We start from the raw sequence: 23,480 nt of genomic DNA on the forward strand, positions 1-23,480 counted from the left end.
AAATATCTTTTGTAGTTTTATAAGCATGTAGTTTTATGTAGTTATATAAATGGCAGACGCATGCGTAAAAGTCAATTTTGGAGAAGGGGATATGATAAACCCAAGAAGAGGGTCAAACTAGAGGAAAAATACAAGTACTCGTTGAGAACACCAAGCCAGTTTCAGGGGTTGCACAGCCCCCGTCCCCCATACGCCTTTTTACCTGCTGAATGACCATTTTTATTTATTAGTTTGCTCCTTTCTATTTCTCTTCATTTTCAGAAAGCCTCTTTCTTTAATACGAGAGACAAATAGTATCCTTATCAGTGAAGCGAATCCACTTCTCTTTTTTTCGATTTATTTATTGGCTAAGGATTCATAAAAGGAGTAAATTTCCTGAGGATATATTGACAACTATTTCTATGTATATTTAAATTCTAGTTTTTCTCTTTCTTTTTTTCTTGTTATTGTTGCTTCCCCCATTAAACTGTAGTCTTTCTATATGAGTCCAACAATAACTCTTCACCACCCCCGTGGACTGTATCTATAATTTTGACTCGGCGCTAGGAGATGGGATTCAAGGTTAGGGGATTTTCATACTTTACCCCAGGATAAAGAAAATTCCAAGGTGTGAAAACCTAAGGCCATTTTTTCTAGAGAAGATTTAAGCGCTACATATGCGACTAAATGGCAAAACCATGTTTGTTAAAGAAATATCCTCAAGCACTTTTTTAAACAATGAAACTATCTTTGACAATAACACGACGGAGATCGTCATGGTTGCAGCAATAGGTGCAACCTTGTAAAAAGCGGTCTATAGCAACCGAATGTCTAAAAAAGCATTTGGAAAAAAAAATATATTCTAAGACTATTTTTAGTAAAACCTATATTTAATTAATTTAAAACAAAAGTTTTTCTGATGAAAGTAAAGAGCGAAGTTGAACCTAAAAATGAACACTAATTACTGCTTCGCGGTTTATGCAACATATTGTTGAAAATCAAACAAACTGACTCGCAATATTTCCCTATACTCGTAGAATTATGAACCTGATTACGTAATTATGTATACGTAATTATGGTACGTAATTATGAATTACGTACCTGAAAACTAAGGTTTTTTTAGTCTTTTAGAGAGTTAAAATCGTGTCATAAAAATTATTGATTTCATAGCTGGTAAAAGATTGTTGAGAGCTTTATGAATTGTTCTTTTATTTTCTGCAGGCCACTTAAGGGTTTTCATGTTTCTATTTCTTTTTTATCGCGTCTGTTTTGTATTTTCAGTAGAACGCTAGTTTTTCGGAATTCGATAAATTTAAGGAAATATCATTAGCCAGTTTATTTGAAATAGTTTTTCAAAAACTATTTCATCAGAACAACTTTGTTTTAAATAATTTGTTATATTCTTTATGTTTTAAGAATAGTGACAATAAGTCTTTGGCAAAGAAACTGATGAAAATAATATAAGTTTTACCAAAATTGGGCATCAACACTTCAAAGAACATGTTCTATCCAAGATTGAAACTTCTGTCACCAAAACCACAAGGGTGAACCGTAACCACTAGATTAAAGCGTCTGCTTTATACCATTTGCTCTTTCAAATCATAAATTTACTGCCTGGTAGAAATTTCAGACAATAAGGCTTTTTAATACTCTTTTCCACTATAAATCCACAAAATGTTGCCTGTATATATATATATATATATATGTATATATATATATATATATATATATATATATATATATATATATATATATATATATATATATATATATATATATATATATATATATATATTATAATTCTTTTCCCAGAGGCACTTCATATGGAAGGGGTCGTCGTGTAAACTTTAAAGGAGACCCATTCGATTGGAAATCGACAGTTCTACTGCTCTTTTTAAGGGTCAAAAGTGATTGGAAGGCAACTAACATCCCTTCCATGCCCACCATTTCCCCAAGCCCTTTTTTCTACGTAGTTTATTTCCAGATAGAAATTATGTTTTTGAGAAGGACACTCCCCCCACAGCCCTCAGAGCAAGGGTTGTAAGTTATGCCCTGGGGGCATATAAGGTTTGCATAGAAAGCTTTGTCGTAGAAACTTCAAAAAGGGCTAATTCGATTTGAAATTCAAAGGGCTAGTGCGCAGTAGGTTTTAGACTTTTACAGTGAGAGAAGGAGGCGATACCCAAACTCTTGTTGTAGGGATTTTTGTTCATTTCAAGCTTGATTTGCATATTCAATTTAAGTTTCACTCGTTTTAAGATTTATTTATTAATTTTCATTAATATATATTGTGTGTTTGTTTGCATTGGTTAATTATTTAATTTCTGTTCGTTTTAACTTTCATTTATACTTCAATAGCAAAATATTGTTTTTTGTTTTAAGCTTGATTTTCATATTCAATCTAAGTATTACTCGCTTTAAGATCTATTTTTTCATTTATGTTATTACTTGTTGTATGTTTTTTGCTATGATTGTTTATTTAATTTCTGTTCGTTTTGGGTTTCATTTATTCTTTATTGGAAATAATAATAATTTATTTATAACCCACTTTTATACAAAACAAGCGGAGTAAAGTACACTAAAAAGGAAAAAAAAAAAATCAAATACACAAAAACAAAGATAACTTAAACGTTAATCAGTAATAAAAAAACACAGACAATATTATGCTTTGGGCCTAGGCAGACAAAGGTATGTCTTGTTAAATTAGTACTAAGCAATTCGATCTATTGGATAATGTCGGTAGCACCATACTTCTCAATAAAACGCGTATTGCTATATAAATTGGGAAGGTACAGTAAAAATTTGCAATATCTAAAATAACCAATACGGATCTGGCGCAAATCGTTCTTATTCAATGACGAATACATTCCACTTAAAAACAAGACAGAATGGTCACAATATGTGGAATACATTTTAGCTAAAGCTCGGCGTGAATATTTTCCACGGTTAGGTACAATTTTTGCATATCCGATCTTCAACTTTTCTTTAACATCTCTGAGAACTTGAAGTCGGAAAAAAGTGAGTGCAGAACAAATACTAATTCCTAACCACCGTAAACTCGTAACATTGCGAATTACTGAGGATCCACAGGACAAATTATGAGCTGATAATGGGATGGGATGCTGATGGGATTGAAAACTAAATATTCGCATTTATCAACATTCAAAATCATACCAACATCCCAAAACATCATAGAAATACGTTGCACCGATAATGCCAAAATAGACTTGGTTCGGCTTAAAACTAGCAGGTCATTCGCATACGAAATACAAGACACATTAGATGAACTATAAAACTACGAAGGCTTGATTCCAAATAACACATTTTGAATGCAAGCAGTAAATAGATAAGGTGACAGAACCCCACCCTGTCGTACTCCAGATTGAACTGGTATATTACCGCAGTACCCTGTACCAGATTTTAAACGAAGAAACGAATTACTATACCAAAATTTAAGTACATGTATGACAAAAGGGTTCACTCCAGACTCTTACAAAGAGTGCCACATTTGTGCATGGCAAATACTATCGAAGGCTTTAGATAAATCCAAAGCGCAAATATGTAATTCATAACCTTTAGACTGGGCATCATATAGAGTTGAAGCTAAAACATTATGTGCATGTTGACACCCAATACGAGGTTGAAATCCAAATTGGCTTGAGTTTTTCGCAGTTCGTTCAATAATATATGGGAGCAGAACATATTCAAAAATCTTACAATATTGCAAGCAACAATGATGGGCCTATATGAACAGCAATCAAATTGGTCTCTTGCACGTTTAAGAATCGAAGTTACTGTTCCACAAATGAAAGACTCAGACACCATTGACTAACATAAACAGAACTGAAAAAGTGACTGGAGCTGAGCGACTAGTGACGGACAATCACAACGTAAATAGTGAGCGCTAATCCCACCAAGATCACTTGATTTTGACTTAAGTTTAAGCATACAATTAACAATACTTTTAGTTGAGACGGGAATAACATGACGTTGCAAAACTTTAGGCAAAACTTTGATAGTGAACACTATACTCAATGTTACAAAAAAATTTTTATAATGCCCAAGCCAAGACGAATCTGGGATAACATCACTGGTCCCTAATGAATCAAATTTAGAACTATTACTGACTTCTTTCCATTGTACTGCACTTTTAGGGAACTCAGCACCATTATATCGAACCAAACGAAGATTGGCTCGATATATATATATATATATATATATATATATATATATATATATATATATATATATATATATATATATAAACTAGCTTTGTAATGAACCCTTTAACAGTTCTCTACGATCTTCCAGTGCCCCGCTAGCGACTAAGAAAAAAAAAACAGAAAAAAGAGAAAAGAGGACGCATCAGTGCTACTCGTGCAAAAAAAAAATGATTTTCCTTGTTGTTCAAGGTAGGGAGCTATAATTTTCCTGAATTGGGTTTTTTGACAATGGTGATTTTAATGGTTTAGTTTTCAGAATTTGCCTGATTATCGAAAGGGGGGGCAAATATTCATACAAGTGAAGCGAACTGTATGAAAGTCACATCGTCAGGTTCAGTATATCAGACAACCCTACTGTGGTGGTTTCAAGCTCCTATCTACAAAAAAGTGAAATTTTGTATTCTTAGCCATAAAAAAGGTCCCAGTTATGCGTATATTTCTTTTTTCAAGGGTGATCGTACCGAACCATTGGCCCTAGAAGATTGGGAGAGGACTCTTTCGAACGGAAAATAAAGACTCTAGTACCCTTTTTAAGGGACTAAAAAGAGTGGAAGGCAACTAGCCCACCCTCCCACGCCCCTTTTTTCCACAAAGACATTCGCTCAAAATTTTGAAATAAACATTTGGTTCACCAAAGTTAAAAGGCTCAATGACTATGCCTCTGCAGATGACAGGACCCCCACAACCCCCGAAGAGGGCTGTAAGTTCTGCCATTTGCCCGTTGTTTACATATAATATTGGTTATTGGGAAATATTTGGGGTTTTTTTTTTTGGGGGGGGGGTCCGCGGGGAGGGAATTTTCTGGGAGGAGTTTTTTAGGATAAAGTTTACACTGGGGGATCTCTCGGTATGATTTGAAAAATGGTCAGAAATTAAATAAAATCGAACAATTTTTTCAGCTGAAATTAAGGAGCAATAATAAAACTTAAAACGAACATAAATTATTCCGTATATGAGGAGGCTGTCCCTCCCTCATCCCTTGCTCTTTACGCTAAAGTTTGAATGTTGGCCCAATTCTTTAATAATGACTCCTGAAACGTAAGGACCGTTGAATTTAAATGAGAAGTATTTTTGAAGACTTTAGCGTAAAGAATGAGGGACGAGCAAGCGGCAGTCCCCTTCATGTACAGAATAATTTCTATTCGTTTTAAGTTTTAATGTTTCTCCTTACTTTCAGTCTAAAAACATTTTTTTTTTTAATTTAATTTCCAGTAAGATGAATTTTGGAAAAGATTTACATATATATTTTTCTCATCTTGGCATGCTTTATCAGTGTGGTCTCCAAAAAAGAATATCTAGAAAAGGGTCAAACTTAATTAAAAAAAAAGTTTTTCTTATGGAAGTAAAGAGTGAAATTGAAACTAAAAATGAATTAAAGTTATTGCTTTGCTGACTCCACAAGCTATGTCTTAAAAACTGGCTTAAATAAAGTGACTCGTAATTTTTCCAATATGTGTAGGATTCCAAAGATAAGATTTATTCATAATCTTCTCTTAAAAACCTCAACCAGGCTCAGTTTTCAGTAGTTTTTAGAATACTTCTGATATTGGAAAATATCAGGAGTCCGTTTATTTAAGCTAATTTTTTAAGTATATCTTGCGTAATCTGCAAAGCAATATTTTTGCTCGTTTTAAGTTTCAACTTTGCTCTTTACTTCCGTGAGAAAAAACTTTGTATTTTAACATTGATGTTGTAGATAACTGCTTTTGAAGTGTAGATACATTAGCAATAAATGCTAAGACTAAATATATTAAAACGTTTATATGCTAAATAAGTTGCAAATATTTTAATTCCAAAAGTACCAAAATAACATTACTCTCAATGAACAGTTTATATATTTACATTTATACATAAGATTACAATTAGTCGATATTCCTGTAAAAAATACCTGTGTTAAAAACTGTAGTGAATTTCCAGTACCATTTAACTAGTTGTTGTAGGATGTTGGTGGAGGGTTTGTTTTAAAGGAAATTGACTTGTTTAGTGCCCCATTTAATTGTCAAAAGAGACCGTATCACAGCACAGTGGTATTGTCAGCCATTTTGTGCCACCAAACATCAATTCCAAGAGAATAGAAAATCTAAAATACCTAATCGATTTTTCACAGCCTGAAACCCTAGACCGGGTTTCTTCTCCCCGTCTTGACAAATCACAGCAAAGTGGCGTTTTCTGTCATTTTGTGCCACAAAACATCAAGTTCTCCCCAAATAGAACCAAATTGCCGGGAGCTCTAAAGTATGATGTGAATGCTGCCCTGAACTACGTTTTTATTCTTAAATTGTCCACTGATAATGACAGGAATGTTGCAGTGATTATTTTGGTTTATGATAAACTGTCACTAGATGATGGCTGTTTCAAGGGTACTGGCGCATTATGCGGGCACCGCTATATACTGTATGTGGAATGTCAAACAGGAAATGCTACAGTCAAACGGGAGAGACAAAAGAAGTCAAGTTTGGTTTATGCTAATGAAATATAATAAAATAGGATGAATATATAACAGTTTAGAAACAAATTTGGGTTATATATTTGCACATTAGGGGTGGGAGGGATATAGCATAGCATACATTAAATACATAACCTAACCTATTCTAGGTACCTCAATCCCCCCTAAACCCCCCAAAAACAGCAGTTTAAATATCGTAAACGCAATGAAAACTACGCTTTGCATTCCATTTCTCTATTGCAGATACCCGTTTGGCGGGTTTCGTCTCTCGTTTCCTTGATACCCCGTTTGACATTCCACATACAGTATATAGCGGTGCCCACATAATGCACCAGTACCGTTTCAAGTAACAAAGGGGATCGTGCCACAGCTAAGTGACGGTTTCTGCCATTTTGTGCCACCAAGCATCAAATCCCAGAGATTGGAAATTCTGAAATAGCAACTCATGGTCTAAAAACCTAAACGGGAGGCTTTGATCCCCCTCTCCGTCTTGACAAACCACAGCAAAGTGGTGCTTTCTGCCATCTTGTACCACAAAACCACAATTTTCCCCTAAAGAGGGTCAAAATACCTTATGGCGCTTTTTGGTGCAACTTTTGGATTGGAAAGGCTGAGAAGCATAACGAGGGTACTATTGCAATCTCCATGGTGGAACATCCTTACCCGAAAAAAAAAACACTTCGGAAAAAAAACCTAATGGATAAAATGGTACTTTTTTTTACATTTATTTTCATTTTTGTGAAAATAATTGATCTTTTATGTGCAAAATCTTAGAGGTAGTAATAATGACATACCTCTTAGATTCTTAGTTTTCGTGGCAAAGTTGACTTATTTAGTTTCATCGCCCAAGTAAAATATATATTTTCTTAAGTTTTTTTTTAATCAACGAGCAAAAGTTAATTTTAAAAACCATGTTTTTCATACGGAATTAAAGAATGATGTTGAAATTTAAAACCAACAAAAACTAATGCTGTGTCGATTATGCAAGACATATTTACAAAACCAGCTCAAATAAATTTACTCGTGATATTCCCCAATTTCTGTGGAATTCTAAAAACCACTGCTTTACTGAAAACTGAGCATGCTTGAGTTTGGGAGTATTATAATTGCCTACTAAAAGCTATCGATATTATAGTCGCTGAAAGACTATTGAGAGACTGTCAGTTTCTATTGCTGGACGTTGATGCTATACTTGTAATTCTAGTGTGTCCGTACTAGGTTTTAGCTGTGAAAAACGAGTGAAATTTGCTTTTATTTCTGTAGATTGAATCTCGAAAAGTATGCAAGAAACAGACAGAAAAATTTTGACCTTGTCATTTGACTGTATTTTCAAAATCTCGGGGGGAGGGGTAAGTTTGTCGTTTTTCAAGTATTTGCAGTGAAAATACAAAAAAAGCATTTTCCAATAGATATCCCCCCTAAAAGGGTATTTTTTCAAAATTCGGGGGAATGGGACAAAAAATCTACGGTGTGTGCATGCTCCCTGGCCTCTCCCATACCAATTGACGCCACAGCTTAAGCCAGTAAAAAACTGGAAACCAACAAGAACGTTTTACTTGTATTCAGTATTTTTTATATTCAAAATATATTAAAAAAAAAAACAAAGCGGAAGTATAAGTGCACTTTCTCTAAAACAGTATGAAAAAGAAAGATGCACTTGCCTTTTGCCATTAAGGTGCGGTAAAGCCTCGTACGTATCACTGGTAGATGCTTTTAGCACATTGTCCTTTTGTATTCTTCCCTCCATAAAGTCTGGGTAACTTTTAAAAGTCTTTGTAACACTCATTATATTAGTAACCGTTTGGACGACTTGTTGAAACCTCTTTTTCTTTAACTTTTCCATACTTTATCAAGCTGCTTACTTTTACACTGATGTGTATGTGTTCATAGTATATTGAGAAACTCCTTCATTTGCTCATATAGTAGCATCCTCATCTCCTGAAACATGAAAGGCTAAGACTTTTCTTAAGGTAAAGCCTATTGTAATAGCAAAAGCAAAAGAGACTGTTTCTTTTTTCGTGTCTTGCCTTGATGTTTTATTCAAAAACTGGCACATGCGCTTTACAAATGCTTATGGCAATCAAGCAGTATTTTTCTTTATTTGCTTCGTTGCAAAAAAAAAAAAATCGTTTCATGGGAAAGGAAGAGCAACACTCTTATTGACCAAGAAAGTTCACTTAAGAATAACAATTTGCTTTTATTTAATCCTTCCACAAACTTGGCCTCTGGAATGCTTTTTATTCTATTAGGTTTCGGGATTGTCATCTTATTACTCTACTCAGGAAAAGCGGCATTAGTTTGTCATTTTTTGTTTGTTTATTTTTTGTTCTTTTGTTGTTGTTTTTTTTTTTTTGGGGGGGGGGGCTCTAAAAATACAGTAAATAGGGAAATTGTATGAAAAATTTAGAAGATTATGCAGAAAAGTAGGCGTGTATATGTGATTTCAGGAGGTGAATGCCAGTTTCTATGTACCGGCCTGGATTAATACTACTTGTGTTGGTAGCTATTTATTTCTTAGAACATTCTATGTTGCACTTTGTAACAGGGGCGTTACAAACATGACTCTAAGTTATGCTTTCTTGCCATTTGTAAGTTTTTACCACAGTTTATAGAATTAGCAGTATGATCATACCCTATCTCACCCATTATAAAAACCCGGACCAAGGTGCGAGTGCTCCAGAGAACGTTTTTGCAGATATAAACATAAGCGGCATTAGATCTTTTCACGGGTAGACAAGTCAGATTTCTCTTGGACACGAATCAAGTGGAAACCCGCTATTACGAATAATGCACTTTGTAACCATTTCTCATTGATTGACCGAAACAGACTAACCCGCTAATGCAGAAATAAGTGGGAGGAGCTTTTTGTTCGTACCGAGAATGAAGACCAGAAATGATCTGCGATAAACTTACTGGATAATTCCATAAACTGTGGTTTTTACGCTCTCAGTTGATAGTTTCTTAAAAGTTTCGGGCTTCAAATATACGATGCCTTGCGTTGCCGTAAGATAGCATTCTAAAAATGAACTTTCCCAAACTTTTTAAAGTCCAACTAACTTAATGAATATTAAACAAAGGATAGTTTAAGGATATATATATATATATATATATATATATATATATATATATATATATATATATATATATATATATATATATATATATATATATATATATATATATATATATATATATATATATATATATATATATATATATATATATATATATATATATATATATATATATATATATATATATATATATATATATATATATATATATATATATATATATATATATATATATATGATATATATATATATATATATATATATATATATATATATATATATATATATATATATATATATATATATACTTTTTTTTTTTATCCGGAGAGCCTTTAAATTCCTGAATGTGGTGGAATTGTCAATTGTGAAATAAGAAACAAAGGGACAGGAAAGAAGGGAAGAAAAACAAGTAGTTGGAAAAAAAGACCGAAATCTTAAAAATGATTTATTTGTCTATTGGATGCTAGCCATTTAGTTCTATTGATACAAGATGATAATAGCCTACTTTTATTTGCATAGCTGGCTCTTTTAGCAGTTTTACTAAGGCAGGATGAAGGTGCCAGAATCCCTTAGTTACTAATTTCGGTGAAAGTTGGAAGCCTATTGTAATAGCAAAAGCAAAAGAGACTGTTTCTTTTTTCGTGTCTTGCCTTGATGTTTTATTCAAAAACTGGCACATGCGCTTTACAAATGCTTATGGCAATCAAGCAGTATTTTTCTTTATTTGCTTCGTTGCAAAAAAAAAAAATCTTTCATGGGAAAGGAAGAGCAACACTCTTATTGACCAAGAAAGTTCACTTAAGAATAACAATTTGCTTTTATTTAATCCTTCCACAAACTTGGCCTCTGGAATGCTTTTTATTCTATTAGGTTTCGGGATTGTCATCTTATTACTCTACTCAGGAAAAGCGGCATTAGTTTGTCATTTTTTTTTGTTTATTTTTTGTTCTTTTGTTGTTGTTTTTTTTTTTGGGGGGGGGGGCTCTAAAAATACAGTAAATAGGGAAATTGTATGAAAAATTTAGAAGATTATGCAGAAAAGTAGGCGTGTATATGTGATTTCAGGAGGTGAATGCCAGTTTCTATGTACGGGCCTGGATTAATACTACTTGTGTTGGTAGCTATTTATTTCTTAGAACATTCTATGTTGCACTTTGTAACAGGGGCGTTACAAACATGACTCTAAGTTATGCTTTCTTGCCATTTGTAAGTTTTTACCACAGTTTATAGAATTAGCAGTATGATCATACCCTATCTCACCCATTATGAAAACCCGGACCAAGGTGCGAGTGCTCCAGAGAACGTTTTTGCAGATATAAACATAGGCGGCATTAGATCTTTTCAAGGGTAGACAAGTCAGATTTCTCTTGGACACGAAACAATTGGAAACCCGCAATTACAAATAATGCACTTTGTAACCATTTCTCATTGATTGACCGAAACAGACTAACCCGCTAATGCAGAAATAAGTGGGAGGAGCTTTTTGTTTGCACCGAGAATGAACACCAGAAATGATCTGCGATAAACTTACTGGATAATTCCATAAACTGTGGTTTTTACGCTCTCAGTTGATAGTTTCTTAAAAGTTTCGGGCTTCAAATATACGATGCCTTGCGTTGCCGTAAGATAGCATTCTAAAAATGAACTTTCCCAAACTTTTTAAAAGTCCAACTAACTTAATGAATATTAAACAAAGGATAGTTTAAGGATATATATATATATATATATATATATATATATATATATATATATATATATATATATATATATATATATATATATATATATATATATATATATATATATATATATATATATATATATATATATATATATATATATATATATATATATATATATATATATATATATATATATATATATATATATATATATATATATATATATATATATATATATATATATATATATATATATATATATATATATATATATATATATATATATATATATATATATATATATATATATATATATATATATATATATATATTTTTTTATCCGGAGAGCCTTTAAATTCCTGAATGTGGTGGAATTGTCAATTGTGAAATAAAAAACAAAGGGACAGGAAAGAAGGGAAGAAAAACAAGTAGTTGGAAAAAAAGACCGAAATCTTAAAAATGATTTATTTGTCTATTGGATGCTAGCCATTTAGTTCTATTGATACAAGATGATAATAGCCTACTTTTATTTGCATAGCTGGCTCTTTTAGCAGTTTTACTAAGGCAGGATGAAGGTGCCAGAATCCCTTAGTTACTAATTTCGGTGAAAGTTGGATGCCCCGGGACAAAAATGTTTTTAGTGTGTTTGGACCCAGGACGTTGACATTGGGCTCTTTATCGATGGCATCGATTTGGGGGCATGTTTCCCTGGGACTTTTTACACCCTTCCTCCCCTTTGTTTTAAAAAATCCTCTTTGGGGTATTGTCATTGAAAAATTCCTTTTTGTTATTATCATTGAAACAATTTTAAAACGACAAATTTCCCTTCCCCCTAGATTTTGATAGATACTTTTTCCCTTCTCCACCATAAATGTTTGTGAATTCGTGCCACTGATCTTTATGATCTTAGTCATTAAAATGTGTTAATTTTGGACCAATCCAAATATTGTCTGAATGATTATTACTCAAAAGTAGTAAAATATTATTGTATATGTAATATAGGGCCAAGGGTGAAGGCGCATTGACACCAAGGGTCCCAGCTTTAAATCTCTTGTTATACGGATTGAAAATCTTGTCCGTGACTCAGATATCAAACATGCTGAAACATTTACCTGACGTATTTTTTTTTGTTCTATATTTTCAATCCTAGCGTCAGATTTTATAATCAGCGAGCCCAGGAATCCTTACAAGTCAATTTTGGGGGAAATCATGCGCTATTTATGAAAAAAATTACTTAATGAGTTTCAATTTAGGCTAGTCTCATCTTAAATATCTTGGAGTGGTTAAATTTTAATCCATCAAGATCATTCCATAATGGCCTACATAAGGGCCATGAGGATCATTCCTAAGGGGCCCCAAGGTCCTCCCTTAGGACTAATCTTTATGGTTGCAGGGATAGCAGCAACCTAGTAAAGAGCAAATGAGGGCCCATAATAACAAAAGGTTTAAAAACGCTTTTTGAAAAAAAAATATCTAGTGAGCAAAATTCCCATTTGAAATTGATTCAGTGACGGTGCTTATTGTGTCGATTAATGCTAATAATTTATTACGAAAACAAATTTATGGGAGTTCCAAAAAAGCTTGAAATTCCTCAAAATGGCGACGTATTCAAATTAAAAAGTGCACAACTGGAATCGCCGTGGTTAAAAACCTTAGACAGGAGAAATACTGCCTTGAACCTTGAACAAGAAAGAAAATTCCTTTCTTGTATGGGTAGAACTGATATGTCTCTTCCTCCAGGGTTGATCGTATCGAACAAGCTTTCGTGGATTATTGGGAGAGGGTTCATTTGACAAAAAATATCAACATCTAATGCCTGTTTTAAGTAACAATAAATGTCACGCCGTAGCAAAGTGGTGTTTTCTGCCATTTTGTGCCACAAAACATTTTTTTTTTTTGCTAAAAGGGGTTCAGAGGGCTGGGGAATGCAACCTTTTACCGTCAATTTGAAGTTTTAAACCCACGAAGCATGAAAGCATGAAGTGGAATTTGAAAACGGGTGACTAAACAGGTGTTTGTGCTGGATTTAGATAAAGTATAAACAGTTCGTGGTAATGATCTGTAAGTAAAGAACGACATGTATATGTAGCTAAGAGTAAACTGTTAGTTAGGTATATAATTAAGTTAGCATACAGTACCTTATTTTTTTTTTCTCTACCAGGACTAGCAGACTACCGCAAGATCGCAGAAATATATTTGATGTGTCATTTAAAACCACAGTTTATATAATTAGCAGTATGATCTTTCCCTATCTCACCCATTATAAAAACCCGGACCGAGGTGCGATTGCTCCAGAGAATGTATAAACCGGTATAAACATAAGCGGCATTAGATCTTTTCACGGGTAGACAAAGAATAATCACCTACGGAACAAGTACTGACAAAACCACTTGGCCGGCTCACCAATAAGTGGACAATAAGTGCAGAAATAAGTGGGAGGAGCTTTTTGTTCGCACCGAGAATGAAGAGCAAGAAACCATCTGCTGTAAACTTACTGGATAATCATATAAACTGTGTTTAAAACCTACTGTCTCTAATAAATTTGGCTTAGTAACTCAGTCGTGAAGAGCCATATGTCACCTTTTGGTACCATTTCTAGAGTGGAAGGCTGGCAAGCATGACAAGGGCATCATTGTAAGTTCGATAATCGAAAATCCCAAATCTCCCTGTCGTATAATCCCCCTCACAGCTCCCTAGTAAGTGTAAACTGGAAAATAACTGTCTGATGAAAACCGTCATTTATTTATTTTTTCGCTAGAATAATTGAATTTCCAATAGGAAAATTTGAACTCTATATTTATGTGGCAAAGTTGCGCATATCTTGTGCAAAGTTTACGACAGGCAAGAAATGAAGTCAATATTTAATGCCCCGTAAAAAAAAAAAAAAAAAAAAAAAAAAAAAATGTTGACTTCTTTAGTTTCGTCGCCTAGGGTAAACTAATTTTTTTTTGTAATTTCTTTAATTAAATAATTTCTCTTCGTTTCTTTACTAATTTTGTTGATTTCTTTAATTAAAATCTTTGGTATATTTTTTATACTAAAATTTTCTGTATATTTAATAAAACAAAACCGAGCAAAAATTAATTTTAAACATAATCTTTTACCGAAATAAAAAGCCAAGTTAAAACTTAAACCGAACTTGAAACTTAAAGTTAATTTGTCGATTACGAAAGATACATTTACAAAACTAGCTCAATTATTCTGTCTCGCGAAATTTTACAGTATCTGTAAAATTCGAAAAACTAGCACGTAACTAAAGACTGTTCTTAGTTAAGTTTTCTAAAGACTTACAATTGTATATTAAAGGTCATCGATGTCATGGCCGGTTTAAGACTACTAAGAGGCTTATAAATTAATCTTCTATTTTCTGCAGGATACTTATGGAATTTTCTGCCCCTAAGTGAACGTCTTGTTTATTGACGGGTCAGCTTTGTGTTTTCAGTAAAGCGTTAGCTTTTAGAATTCTACAGATGGAGGAAAATATCTTGAGTCAGCATGGTTTAGCTAATTTCAAGATATATATTGAATAATAAAACATTTTTGCTTGTTTTAAGCTTCAATTTTGCTCTTTATTTGCGTAATAAAACCTTTGTTTTATAAGTTCGTTGTGAAGGATCATTACTCAGAGTTAAAATGGTTTTCAAGGACCCAAAAGACACATATTGTAACCTGCGGTGCATATAATTTATTTTTGATAAGACTATTAGTATTCTTGTGCTTGATTTTAAAATGACTCTTTATTTTTAGCTGATATTTATGACAGCGCAGAGGAAGAATTGTCAAAACTAGGATACGAAACTGAGTGTCTCGGAGGTGGACGTATTCTGCACGATTCAGTTAATAAAACAATCAAGGTTTATGGATATTCTATGGTAAAATCCTAAATTTGTTTTTCATTTTTGCAATTTAAGATTTTATTTTCTGTTAATGCCTGATTTCTGTTATAATCCAAAATTTCAAAGATACGTTTTTTATGGGTTTAGTTCTTTTCTGGGGCGGGGGGAGAAATTGTTTAATGAAATTTTCATTTATTGCTTCTTCACTGAAAAACTTAGTCACATGAAAAGACAAAGCAAGTAACTAGAAAAAAGTAAAAAACATGACAATAGTAAAAAACATACAGCATGAAAAACAACACAAAATAAATTCGTAAACAAACAAAAACCAAACACCGGCCACTTTTTTATTATGTTTTTCAATGTTTCAAGAGATAACTACTTCAGTATCTGCAATTTTGTATCTATAAATTATCGGTATATTTCTGTGTAGTAGTAAGCAAAAACTTTTTAAAACGGAACGAAAAAATCAATGCAAAAACGGACTAGATGTTGAATCGATGAAAAAATAAGTTTTATTCTACTACGGTGTAAAAACGACTATTATGTACTTCGTCCTTTCCCAATGCCAGCTTAGTAGCAGAATGATAGACAGGTAGCACCTTGTTTGACTAGTAAATATGTAAGCCTTCTCAATCTCTATTATTGGAGCATAACTGTTTTTTTGGGCTCCCCCCCCCCGCCTTTCTCCAGATTCTTAGCAGAAATAATTGCATGTTGCATCTTCCTTGAGCCAGAATCGCGAAAATTATCAATCTGTATTATGACAAAATAAAAATAGCCCAATGGCCCCTTCAACATTCCCCCACCTCTCCCAAGCCAATTTTTTTAGCTAAAAGGTAGGCATGTTCCACCTTATTTCAATCGGATTTAAGAACGTTGACCCTTCCCTCTCCAACACCCCTCTCCCTTTGCTCATTCCTTCCAGCCTTTTTGGCAGAAAGATTGGCATGTTGGTTTTGATTCATGCAGGGGTGTAGATGTCTCCAGCTGTAATGGATGCCTTCTTATTATCTTGTGTGATCTTCGGATTTGAAGTTACTAAGTAGACCATCTCCTTTTGGGCTACGAATCGAAGATAAACTGTCTGGTATCCACATAATTCCACTCATTTATCATGTTTAGAGAGATTAGATTTATTCAGTTTCAGATATACGTACCCTGGATGAATTTTAGGGGTAATGATGCAACGGGTTTGAGCCTTTGAGTGATTGAAAGGGCCTTTGAATTTCTGATTAAAATCTACCGAATTTAGTAGACTGTGTTAAAGGCGGAATAAAGTCTTTTTAAAAGGCTAATAGTATAAAAAGTTCCTTCTAGGAAGATTATGGAGCGTACTGAAATAATTTCATCTATAAATTTGGCACGACATAAGTTGGGGATCATCATTAGTAGGATGGGATCCAAGGATCAGGAAATAAGATATTGATCACCTCTCCGAGGAATTGCCTTAACTGTTTTTTTTAAGCATGGAGTTTGTTTGATGAATTTCAAGCGCAGTTTAGCAAAGGTTTTAAATCAAACCTTTGTTAGCGACTTCAGAGGAATATTTTGAATAAAGTCATGCCAAAATAGAAATTGTATCCCAAGTCCTGAAAACTGTAATTTGAAAGTGCATTTAGGCATAGTAGGGTGCCAAAATGTTTTTTGTTAAATTATTATAATTAGTATTTAATTTTAATAATTTTTACCTGAATTTTTTAGAACAATTTACGGTTTGGAGAATTTTCTTTTTTTCGGGGGGGGGGGGTCAAACCTGGTAAACTCCCCTTACCTGAATAATATAACAGCTATTAAAATAGAAAATAATTTAAGCAGACTAAGCACGATTAAGTATTCAAATTACTCGCTTAAACTGGTTTCCCGCTGAAAATTTCGCACTTTAGTAGCAAAAATATACACGAAATATAGTGTCATTGTCCATAAAAAACAAAGAAAAATAATTGCTAATTTCCAACTAAAACAAGATTCTACCTACCTGCTAAACAAATTGAACACTTCCAGTAAGATTAAAAAATCAGGGATATGATTTTCCCCTAATTTTCTGGTCAGGACAAATTAATTTCATAATGCAAAGTTGATTCATCTTAAAAATATTCCTGCTGATGAAGAAAAGTATTTATTGAGACAGTAATTGTTTTTATTCTTATTTTTTGCTATTAAGAGGAAAAGAATAACATAAAAAAAATTATAGTAATAAAACCATAAAGCATAAAAATAATAATAGAGTAATAAACCTTCCTGTTAAAATAGTATATTACATAGTAAACCGTATATTCCAGCAATTCTTAGATGCTTAAAACAGAAAAGGAATTCATAAAACTCAATAGAACGTAATAACTATTCACATCTGTCAATGGTTTTCCTTTGGATGAGCTTTTGTATGGACAAATTGTAACCAGAAAATACAGGGATTGTAAAATCTAAAATAATGACAAGTTGCTAATAGTTTTTAAGGTAGTTCCATTTTATTTGTAATCAACAAGTTATATGCTCATTAACACCTTGCTTATAGCGCAAAAAAGAAGGAATATGTCTATTGCTAATACATTTCTTATTTTCATCGTTGTTTAGTCTTTGGATTATATGCTAAAAAGAAAAGATAAATGGGAAGACTTTTTTCAGTTTTCCTTTGCTTAAAAGAAGCAAGTACAGAGCAAGAGGCGAGTACAATTATTCTATTTGACAAAATATAAGAAGCAAGTACAAAACAGCTCAAAAATCCTGTTTTGCGGTTTTATTTTGTATCCATTTCATTTAGGGATGGGGTATCATCCTATCAGTTCACTTCCTTATATTTTTGACCCCCCCCCCCCCGGTGAGTTGTTAGTAGTAGTAGTAGTAGAAGTATGTTTGCAATGGTTAGTGAAAGTTTGTTATTAGCAATCCTTTTTTGTATTTTTTTCATACCCCAGTATCACCTCAACTAAAACTAGTGTGTCGTGTTTACACTATTAATTTACATATTAAAGTTTCGAAAAAAAATATCTCCTTGTTTATTAAACTTTCGTAAACTTTCTTTTCTTATACTAATAGAAGTTTTTAGGCACAAATGAGGTGAAACCATAGGGGGTTTTTCCCATTAGCTCTCTTTTTCTAACGGTGCATTTTTACTTCTCATTTTTAAGTAATCAAAATAAGATATCTCGAACCGTTCGTGTTTACTTTTGTGTTGAACATTCCATCCAGTTTTAGGTAAGATGAAGATTCATTGGTCATTTAAATACGAGTAGTATGTAGTCTAGACTAAAAAAAAAAAAAAAAAAAAAAAAAATCAAACAACAGTTTTTCAACTAGACTTGAACAGAGACTTAGAAAGGGCATTAATTATGATGTAGATTTGGGGGTGTTATCCCCATCCCCAGCTTGTGTGGTCTTTAAGCTTAAGTTCCTACATATTATGTACAGTAATCATATTCATAATTAAACTGTAATGTAGTGAGTGAGGGAAAGGGTGACAGCCCCATCCTGTTTACGTTGCTATTTAGTTTTGACACTTTTATTTGATAGCTTATTTAAGGCTAAAGTGGTTTACTTAAAACCTGATGTGAAAACCTGATATAGAGCCTGATATGTCCTAATTGAAACTCTATCTACTGGTTCCTAAGAGCATTCATTCTACCGTAAAACATAAATTTAAACTTCAGTGCAGATATCAGCTTGCATAATTGCTTTCCACTTTAAGTTTAACAAAAAACTAGTGACATTTCAGACCCCTCCCTCCTCAATTAAGATTAAAGAAGTGAAAATTTTTATGGGAGATTTTCAGTTTTGAAGTAGTATTATGTCGAAGTTTCTTTATCACACAGATTTAGGGTTAACGAAAGGGGAAGGCCGCCTTTTATTGAAAATAATCTGGACGCGATATCAAAACGGACAGAATTTAAATAAAGTAAAATACAAGGGAAAAATACTAATGAGGGGAATTTTTTTTAATAAACTTTAATTGAATTAGGCTTCTACACAGATATAGAACCAATTTTATCGAGCTATATTTAGGCACAAAATACAATACAAGTAAACGCAAGTAAAGGGCGACATTAAAAGTTCAGACAAGCAAAATTACCTTCTACAGTAGAGAGCTGTTGACGTCCTCAACCCCCCACTCATAAGGATCTAGGAGTTACTGTTACTTTACTGAAAACAAAAAAGCCTTCTGTACTTTTGTTGAGAACATCAAAATTCTTCATCTTTTTTAAGAAACCAAAGGTTTGCAATCACTTATTCGTTATAAGTGGGGTGCAGAAATGGGAAACAGTTGTCTCGCTTTTCATTGTAACTTTTACTCGTTTTAATTTTCAATAGCGCTCTGCATTCAAAAAATGTTTTTTCTTATGTAAGTTCTGCGCACTTTTATCCATGCAATTTTTTTTATGAAAAAAGAAAGTGGAAGCTACGATCAATTGAGGGCCCTGTCCTTTAATTTTAAAGCTAAATTATAACTTTATTTTTAAAGTCAGGTAATAAGCTTAAAAGCTTTTTTTATGTAGTATTTGATGCTGGAATAAACGTTCAATCGGAAATGCTACACAGTGAAAATACATATAAGAGGCTTCTAAATAAGTTACAAACATATGGGCAATGGTTAGTTTGCTTGACCATGAAGATATTATAAAAACAACCTTAAGTTAAGAAGAATTTTAAAAAAACGGAAAAAAGTTGCCAATTATTAGACATAAAACTCTGTCATCTCGAAGTTAAACAATTGCAAGCCAACGTGTAACTGACTGGAAAGTCCTATTCCCATAGGTACTTAGCTAGACATCAGTGTCTAGCACAATCATTATCTGCCAATCATAGTTTGTTTCCTCTTTTATAAGCAGCCCTGATTTGTCCAAACACAAAGGGCTAGAAATCAATGTCTAGGGAAGTATACGTGCGACCGGGATTTTAATGACTTGGATTACGCTTTTAAGAAAATTAAGCGTATTCTCTGGGTCTGGCCAACGACGGTGGTTTGTTTGAATAATTTTAATGTTGGTTATGCCCTTATTTTTAATCTTGCACAGTTTTATTTCAGATGCGTGTATGTTAGTCACTGGTAATGTTAATTCCGTTTTAAAGCGTGGCAGATACCGTAAACCTTATTCATCTTATTGCCCCATTGTTGTTTTGGTACATTTTTATGTGAAATTTCAAAGTATATTCTAATCCCAGGCACGTAAGAAAAGTGTAACGTCTCTTCGTTTCAGTTAGGTCTTAGTAATTGGGAGGATTGCGTGCATGCTTATGTCCTGAGCCAACTGATGAAAAATGCCTTTTCTGATTGAGCTCCATTTTTCGTCTACTCGATATACGTAAGCCCTATCTGGTATTTCGATAATGTTGTGCATGCCCAAGCTGATACTCTTTTAAGTTTAGGCATGAATGTGCCTATTATCGCTAAACTAAGACCCACGCAATATTGTACCGGACCTACGCAACCCACTGCGCCGACGTATGTGACATTATAATGGTGATAATATATAGCTGTCTCTTGCTGTTGGAATCTTGTATTCTTGTCTTGGATTTTTTTGTTACTGTTATTTTTTTCTGTGTAAAGTTTTAGCATAATGGGTGAAGACTGGGGTGAAGTAATAGTTTGTTGTAGTGGAGGTCTTGTTCGGTCAGCTAGAGGGTAGGAACGTTTTCTGTCCCCCATCAAAATTTTGCTGTAAACTCAATTTTTAAGATTGTTCTATTAGGAAGTAATGTCTTTGCTTTTACATTGAAAATTGATGTCAAGATTTTTAAAATATTGCACCTTTTGGTACTACTCAGAGATGAGAGTAGTACTACATTACATTTTTCAGAAGGGGGTTGGGTGGCCGAAACTAACAAATAAGGTGATAGAATGGAATTATTATCGAATCACGAGCATTTTTCAACGGGAAATCAGGCATTAAAACCTTACAAGCGAATCTGCCACCACATGGTAGTATATTCTCAATGCCGTGAAGTAAAACATGTAGAATTTCAACAATGTTGAATCCATTGATTTTCTCAGAGTTTACTTCGAGACGATATTTTGCCTTTTATCTGGCCAAAACATGTTGTTTTCGGGCACCAAATGGTCAAAAATGGCGCTGAACATCACGATATCATTGCTGATTTTCAAAATTAATGCTGAAATTAACATTAGCTTTCATATTTGCTTTTATTTGGCTTTCAGTGACTTTCCAGTAGCCTGCTAGAATTGTGAATTATTGTGGAAGTCTGGGACCAAACCCTCCCTCCCTCTTATGTAACCTATTTTATGCATGATACTGAAAAATATATTAGCTAATAACAGCTAAATTTGCTCTATTGTATCTTAAAAATTATTTGAAAATTTATTTTTACCTTCTAATGACAAAGTTGTTCCTTTTCCAGGGGTTTGGCTTAGCAGATCACTCGAAAACTTGCGAATTGCTGAAAGTAAAATATCCAGATTACACAAATATAAGTTGGACGAATGAAGGATATTAGCAATTTTTATATAATTTTATATAATTTTTATACTGGTCCTCTATTTGGTTGTAATGAATGTTTAATCATCTGTTCGTGATATTATGTATAATTGCATCAACAGTTAAAATAACAACTGAACTTACTACAAGAAAATGCTTAAATAGAGGAATATGAAACGCTAAAGGCGCTTTATTAACAGATTAATTAACAAAAAAACTTCCCACGAAATAAGTTTTTCAAAGAAAAGTAAAGAACTCCATTAAACAAAAATGAGCAAAAATAAGATCAAATAATCTACCAAGCGTAAAACTTCCACAAATCAGCCTCAATAAATAAATGAAATCCAGAACGGATAGAAATTATAATAAATAACCGATTAAAACTCAAAACGAGCATAAATTAACAAAAGTAGGGCTCTCAACTCCTATGCCTTCTCAAGCCTAGAATATAATTTGCACTTTACTGGAAAAAATTTAAATGTTTTCACTTTTGTTTTCACTAAATGTTTTCACTCACAAATAAAAAATATTAAGATTTTAAGAAATAATTCATTTGTATTTTTTTTTGTAAAGTGCAAATTATGGTCTGGCCTAGAAGGCATAGGGGTTATGAGCCCTACTCTTGTTAATTTCTCCTCGTTTTGAATTTGACTCGGTTATTATTGTAGTTTCTCTTTGTTTTGGGTTTCATTTATTTATTGAGGCTGATTTGCGGAAGTTTTACGCTTGGTAGATCATTTGATTATATTTTGCTCATTTTTGGTTTAATGGAGTTCATTGCTTTTCTTTGAAAAACTTATTTCGTGGGAAAATTTATTTTTTTAAATAATTTCTGTTCGTTTTATATTGACAGTCTTTTTCAGGTAAAAGAAAACAATAGTTTAAATATTTTCAGGTTTTTCTTTAAAAAATTATAGTTTGGCCTCCTATTTGTATGCTGGAGAAACTTTTTCAACTATTTTGAACAACATACACCATTTTGAAAATCTTGACACAAAAAGTAGTGTTTATTTTAGTTTTATACATCCACTAGTTGACCTGAAAAATAAAACTTAATACCATTCCCCAAAAATTTTTCTCTATGCTGTTTGACAGCCTGGATACATTTGCACTTTTTTGATTTAGTTGAAGTTTAAGAGCAGAAATAGTAATAGAAGTAGCCCCGAAAGTTTCAACTTCATACCCTCAGTCGTTCACAGGATATATATGAGATGTCTTATTGGCAACCAGCATACACACAGTGCGTTTTGATTTAGTTTTAAAGCAACATTTAGTTTTTAAGCATAATGGGAAAATTACATAATTGTGGAGGGCTGACTTACCCAATTACGCTAGAGATATAGTTACTAGACCGTTCAGCTATGCTGAATAAAATGGCTATCTTAAATTTTGATTGGAAGTGTTTGGAAAACTGAGCTAAAGAAGAGGGTTGATTGACCTCCAATAACTTTTGACTCTTAAAAAGGGTACTAGTACTTTTAATTTCCAATCCAACTAGCTCCTTTAAAATATCAATGATATTTCTAGCTATGTTACATCAGCGCTGCCTATGACATTGCTTACATGCCCTTTTAAAACCTGCTTGCGTATAGTTTTTTCGTTTAATTGAAACTTCCTCGAGACGTTCCCTAAAAGTTTCGACTTAATGGCCTTTAGTATCATTAGCTACAGTTATCGTAGACGTATTATTAAAAGTATACACATAGTGTCTTCTGGTTAGTTCAAAATCCGCCACAACTGACCCTGAAAGATCTAACGATGTACCTGAAAGATGTAAGCCATTATTGTGATATTGCTTTGTCACCCTTTTGA

At 33.0% G+C, this 23,480-nt stretch overlaps 2 protein-coding genes across 10 annotated transcripts in view; one reads left to right on the forward strand and one right to left on the reverse strand.

Moving 5' to 3' along the window:
* Positions 1 to 10,317, reverse strand: part of LOC148951359 (phosrestin-2-like) — a 97,939-nt gene extending 87,622 nt beyond the window's left edge. Inside the window, exons 1-2 of the mRNA XM_089090251.1 lie at positions 10,228 to 10,317; positions 8,310 to 8,586 (exon numbers count right to left, since the gene is read on the reverse strand). Of these exons, the coding sequence (XP_088946377.1) occupies positions 8,310 to 8,491 (182 nt within the window). The 5' untranslated portion in view covers positions 8,492 to 8,586; positions 10,228 to 10,317. The remainder of the gene's footprint in view (positions 1 to 8,309; positions 8,587 to 10,227) is intronic.
* Positions 1 to 21,917, forward strand: part of LOC148951358 (14 kDa phosphohistidine phosphatase-like) — a 163,399-nt gene extending 141,482 nt beyond the window's left edge. For 6 of the 9 annotated variants that reach the window (XM_089090260.1, XM_089090257.1, XM_089090253.1 and 3 more), the window contains 2 exons: positions 15,152 to 15,276; positions 21,592 to 21,917. In XM_089090260.1, the coding sequence (XP_088946386.1) occupies positions 15,152 to 15,276; positions 21,592 to 21,687 (221 nt within the window). In that variant the 3' untranslated portion in view covers positions 21,688 to 21,917. The remainder of the gene's footprint in view (positions 1 to 15,151; positions 15,277 to 21,591) is intronic. The other 3 variants (XM_089090256.1, XM_089090255.1, XM_089090254.1) reach the window with 2 other exon arrangements.
* Positions 21,918 to 23,480: the final 1,563 nt, after the last annotated feature.

The sequence above is a fragment of the Artemia sp. Qi Xiang Cuo genome, chromosome 6 (assembly GCF_049724085.1).
Source record: "Artemia sp. Qi Xiang Cuo chromosome 6, ASM4972408v1, whole genome shotgun sequence".
Lineage (NCBI taxonomy): Eukaryota > Metazoa > Arthropoda > Branchiopoda > Anostraca > Artemiidae > Artemia > Artemia sp. Qi Xiang Cuo.